This window comes from Lactuca serriola, chromosome 1 (genome assembly GCF_051521515.1).
Source record: "Lactuca serriola cultivar US96UC23 chromosome 1, Lser_US96UC23_V15, whole genome shotgun sequence".
Lineage (NCBI taxonomy): Eukaryota > Viridiplantae > Streptophyta > Magnoliopsida > Asterales > Asteraceae > Lactuca > Lactuca serriola.
Window position 1 is genome coordinate 80455357 of NC_136408.1, and position 4807 is coordinate 80460163.

The 4807-nt window shown below is 29.5% G+C and overlaps 1 protein-coding gene across 1 annotated transcript; it reads left to right on the forward strand.

Moving 5' to 3' along the window:
- Positions 1-2602: 2602 nt before the first annotated feature.
- Positions 2603-3061, forward strand: LOC145057746 (uncharacterized). The gene has a single exon (XM_079005635.1). It carries the CDS (start codon positions 2603-2605, stop codon positions 3059-3061), a length of 459 nt encoding a protein of 152 aa, XP_078861761.1.
- Positions 3062-4807: the final 1746 nt, after the last annotated feature.

Genomic DNA, 4807 nt, shown 5'->3' on the forward strand with positions numbered 1-4807 from the left:
ATAAATAAGGTATATGATCCAAGAATATTTGAACAATCATCAAAAAAATTATATATTTTACGTTATAAAGTTTTATGATTCAACAATATATGATTTATTTTTTAATAAAAGAGTAACTATGAGACTTAACAAAATTCCTAAAAACTAAACGTAATAGCAAAACAATGTATGTTAACAAACAATCAAGAAAAACCATTATAAACTTAAAAGTAGGGATTTCATATCTATAAAATGAAATTACTAAAAATTAACAATGTGTCTAAGACAAGTTTTTTACAACTACACAAACATATCCATTAATATTGTTTTTAAATCATATTAAACGAACTATATATAACCTACAACTAACTACACAACGTAGAGATCCAAATAACATTATTACAATATATATATATATTACTTTATAAAAGAAATCTCATTATTTCCATAAATAGATTCAATATAATAATAATATTTTTTTTTAAAACGTTCAAGTCTGTAAGCTGAAAGTACAATCAATCATTAATAAAATAATATTAAATTTTAAACTAACCCTATGAAAGAATCAAATTCTCCATCAATCTCTCTAAATCCTCCCACTCTACAAACCGGCCACTGCTGTTTCTTTTCCCTTTCTTCATGACTCATCCCAACCTCTTCACTTTGTGTGTGCTGGAAACCTAGAATTGTTTGAATATCAAGAAGAATGGTGCTAAGAAGAGCGAAATAAGCTTCAAAAGGGTGATATCAGCCATAGAACCTTAATGTACTGACTTCAAAATCAAGTTCAGATGCATGTATTTGCTATTGTTCATGATTTTTAGATAATTTTCTTTCAAACTTCGCACCACCACCATCACGCCCTAAACTCACTCTTTGTCTAGATTTCAATCCCTAAAACTCACCTCGATCTTGATATTTTGCAGCTAGGAGACAGCCTAGGATTTCTCTCTACACCCAACCATCTGTTATTGGCCGCCACTAAGCTCCCTAGAATCGATTTTCTCTATGGCATCCGCCTTTTCAATATCCCGACCTAGAACATGCCAAATAAAGCTAAAATGGTTTTTCTTTTGCTATTAGGTGCGCAGGTTGAGGTCTCGTTGGTTATCCATCTACGATCTCTTACAGGTGGTAGTTATCATGGGGAACTCAAATAAATTCCTCCTTAAAATGTTATTAACATCATTTATAAAATTTAATGATAAGAAAAGAACATTTAAATCTTGCATCTCTTTCCCATAATGACAATAATATGTATATTTATAACATAATCGGCATTTATTGACGTTTGAGATGTTCTCATTATCTTATAATGTCAAAAAATTTGTAAAAGTATATGTGTTTCGACTAATTATATATGATCTAGTGATTTAGGATAGTAAATTTTATTTGCATGGTAAATTAATTTTAAAAAATAATAATTGTTATTATTGTTTTATTGTGAATTCCAAAGTTCGATTGAAATATTGAAAGGCGAATGACTATAATTGTTTTTTTAGGGTATATATAACCCTATATTATGGAAAACTTTTAAAAAAAAACTTAATAATAGAACTTAATGAAATTAGATGGTTCTTATATAATGATTTCTATTTTGAATTAAATTTATCATGTTTTCTCAATTTATTGGTCACACTTTCAAAAAGAGTTGCTAAGTAAACTTCTTACATCTGTATAAAAATAACTAAGTCTTTTATTGTTTGAATGAATTGAAGAGGAAGAGACGGTAATCGTCCTTGTCTTTTTCAGCTTGATGGAATTACTCATCTTTTAAAATTATTCAAAAAAAAAGCTAATTATTAAAAAAAAATATTATCGATCAACAAAAAACTATTATCATATATTTCCTTTTTATCTTTTTTTTTTTAATGTGGATATCATTTTATAAATACTATTGTTTGATGTGGAAATCATTTAATAAATAACGTTAAATATGGATTTTATTGTCTTAGTCATACATTTCAACCCCTTTGGCCAAGAGCCTCTGAAAGATGTCTTCTTTTGTTTATTTGTCTAGATTATTATTTTGATTTTAGATATTTTTATTTATCATCAATTGCATTTAGTTGTTTAAGTTCAAAGTGATACCGTTGTAATTTAGACTAAATTGTGCATAGCCGTTTATATGATATAAATTGAGTGTTATTTTACAAAGGATAAATATAGATGATTAAGTGGCATTTTAAATTTGGTTTTGATTTTTGTCAAACAAATTCATTCCATTCAATAATATTGCTTTTGAAAGGGCGTATAACAGCTGCTCGTAGGAATGAAATTAGTTTAACTTTAGCATTGAAAACACCATAAGGGTTTGTCTTTGGTTTTTATATCATGATTGCTTTTTTATCATTAATAGTAATAATTTGAAATTTTGAAGGTGTGTTATTGAAATGATATCATTGAAAACATGATAAAGTTGACTAAAACGTTTGTCTAACAATATATATAAAACACTTCACTTTAAATTTACAATCATTTTCTTGAAGTTAATTAGTTTAATAAACTTCTATATTAACTTATTCTCAAACTAACATCTCAAATTTACCTATCATATTACATCGACAAAAATTAAAAAATATTATCCACAAAAAATGATAGCATCGATGCAATTAATGATTACATGAGTGATCGATTTCACAGAGAAGAGAGAATTTACTATAGTGTCGATGAAGTCATAGATGATAAAAATGGCTTCTATCCATTAGAATTCTTAAACTCGATCAGTGTTAGTGGTTTACCTCCGCATTACCTTCGATTAAAAGTTGGATGTCCGATAACACTACTATGGAATGTTGACCCAGCAAATGGGTTGTGTAATGGCACCCAATTGATTTGCAAAAGCTTTCAGCAAAATGTTATTGATACAGAAATAGTTGTTGGTCAACATGCTGATAAAATTATATTTTTGCCTAAGATTCCTTTATGTCCATCTGATGATGATATATTCTCATTCAACCTAAAGAGGAAACAGTTTCCTATTCGATTGTGCTTTGCAATGACAATCAATAAAGCTCATGGACAAATAACACCATTAATATTTTGTGCCGTTTTGACTGGTTTCTTTTTATTGGTTATTTGATCTATCATGTAACAAATAACATCATAGTTTGATTATACTGTCTTCAACATGTAATTTCTTTTGGAACATAATATTTTTGTAAATGAAACATATCACCGAAAGAACCTACAAGCCCCGCAGCTTTGCGTGGGTACATTGCTAGTATATATATATATATATATATATATATATATATATATATATATATATATATATATATATATATATATATATATAATTTTAAAAATAACCAAAAATGGCCAAAAACAAACAAACTATTAATCATACAACTCTAATATATTGAACCGTAATATCAAAATCATGAAAGTAAGCTTCACAGTAAACTACAAATCTTTTTCTTCTTGAAACTTAATGGATTGTTTTTTACAAAACATAAGATACTTTTGTTAGTTTCTAAAAAACAAGACAAAACAACACAAAATCAATTACAAAGTTATTTATATGAACATCAAATTTTGTATCATAAGGGTTCAGATAAAAAAAGTCAATTATGAAACTAAGATGCTATAACAAACAAATAATTAAAAGTATATTGTTATTTATGAAATTTAACCATTTCTTTTAGTGGCCTAAAATTTGTATCTAAGGTCTTTCAGATAACAATAACCATGATGCAATATGAATTTCCAATGTTATTATAAGACCATATCGACTCTAAACCAAATAATATATCAGACAATAGTAATCCAATATGTGATATATGTATCGTCATGTTCTCTCAAGCCAAAATCATAACATAATGCTATTTTACTCTTTAAATGTAACTAACACTTATTACAAATAATTAAAAGTATTTTGTTAGGGATTTCAATACTTTTGGGGGGATCAAGATTTTGTTTCCCAATATACTTTTGGCCGGAACTAATTTACATACCCAGTTGACGGAGGAGATCATAGGTGCGATCAAAACCCACGGCCATGGGAAGGTGACGATGGCGGAAATGGAGCAGATGCCCTTGATGAAATATGTGGTCTGTGACAACCCAAGTTGTTCCGTTACATTTCCCCGTTACCGTTAACGGAATATTCCAGTTTATAAAAGTTCCATTAATTAGAGGTCGTCAATTAAATAGACATTTCATTTGTTTATATTTAAAATGCCATTAAGTCATGATAAAAGGAAATAAAAACACATAACACACATTTCCATTTATTTGGAAAATGTTAAGTTTTATTATTACGACCACTAAATCGGGTGCGAGCAAAAGCCCCGTCTAACGGCAGTATTGGGTAGAATTCCACTGAGCTCCAACTCCCACCCATATATAAAGGGGAGTAAACTCCATTTGGAGCTTTTCCACCCTCTCTCTCTATACTCTCTCTCTAGACTCGTTTTCGACCCGAATCCGCAACCAAACGCTTCCAAATCGTAAGTCCACTTACCCTAGCTTACTCTAAACATTATGATTCGTGTTTATAGCTTAGAATTGGACCATTTAAGCTGTTGAAAAGGAGTTCACGGCCTAAGCTCCTCCTTAGGCCGTAAACACCTAAAATGAGGCCAAAATGACCCCAAAATGTCCCTAAAGGCTTGGAAATAAATTAAGGGATTTATCTAGGAGTGTTTGACCATTTAAAACAATCAAAAGGAGGCACAAAAGAGAGTTTACAGCCCAGGCATATGCCAAGGCCGTAAACACCTCTAAACTATGTCAAAATGCCTCCAAAACACTCCCAAACCACCCTTGGACTTAATACATAAATTAGGGGCTTATCCTTTTGGGTTTAGATTATTTAAACACAAGG

What these genes read in the sequence shown, in the direction of transcription:
- LOC145057746 (XM_079005635.1), top strand. Translation starts at nt 2,603, where the DNA reads ATGAGTGATCGATTTCACAGAGAAGAGAGAATTTACTATAGTGTCGAT.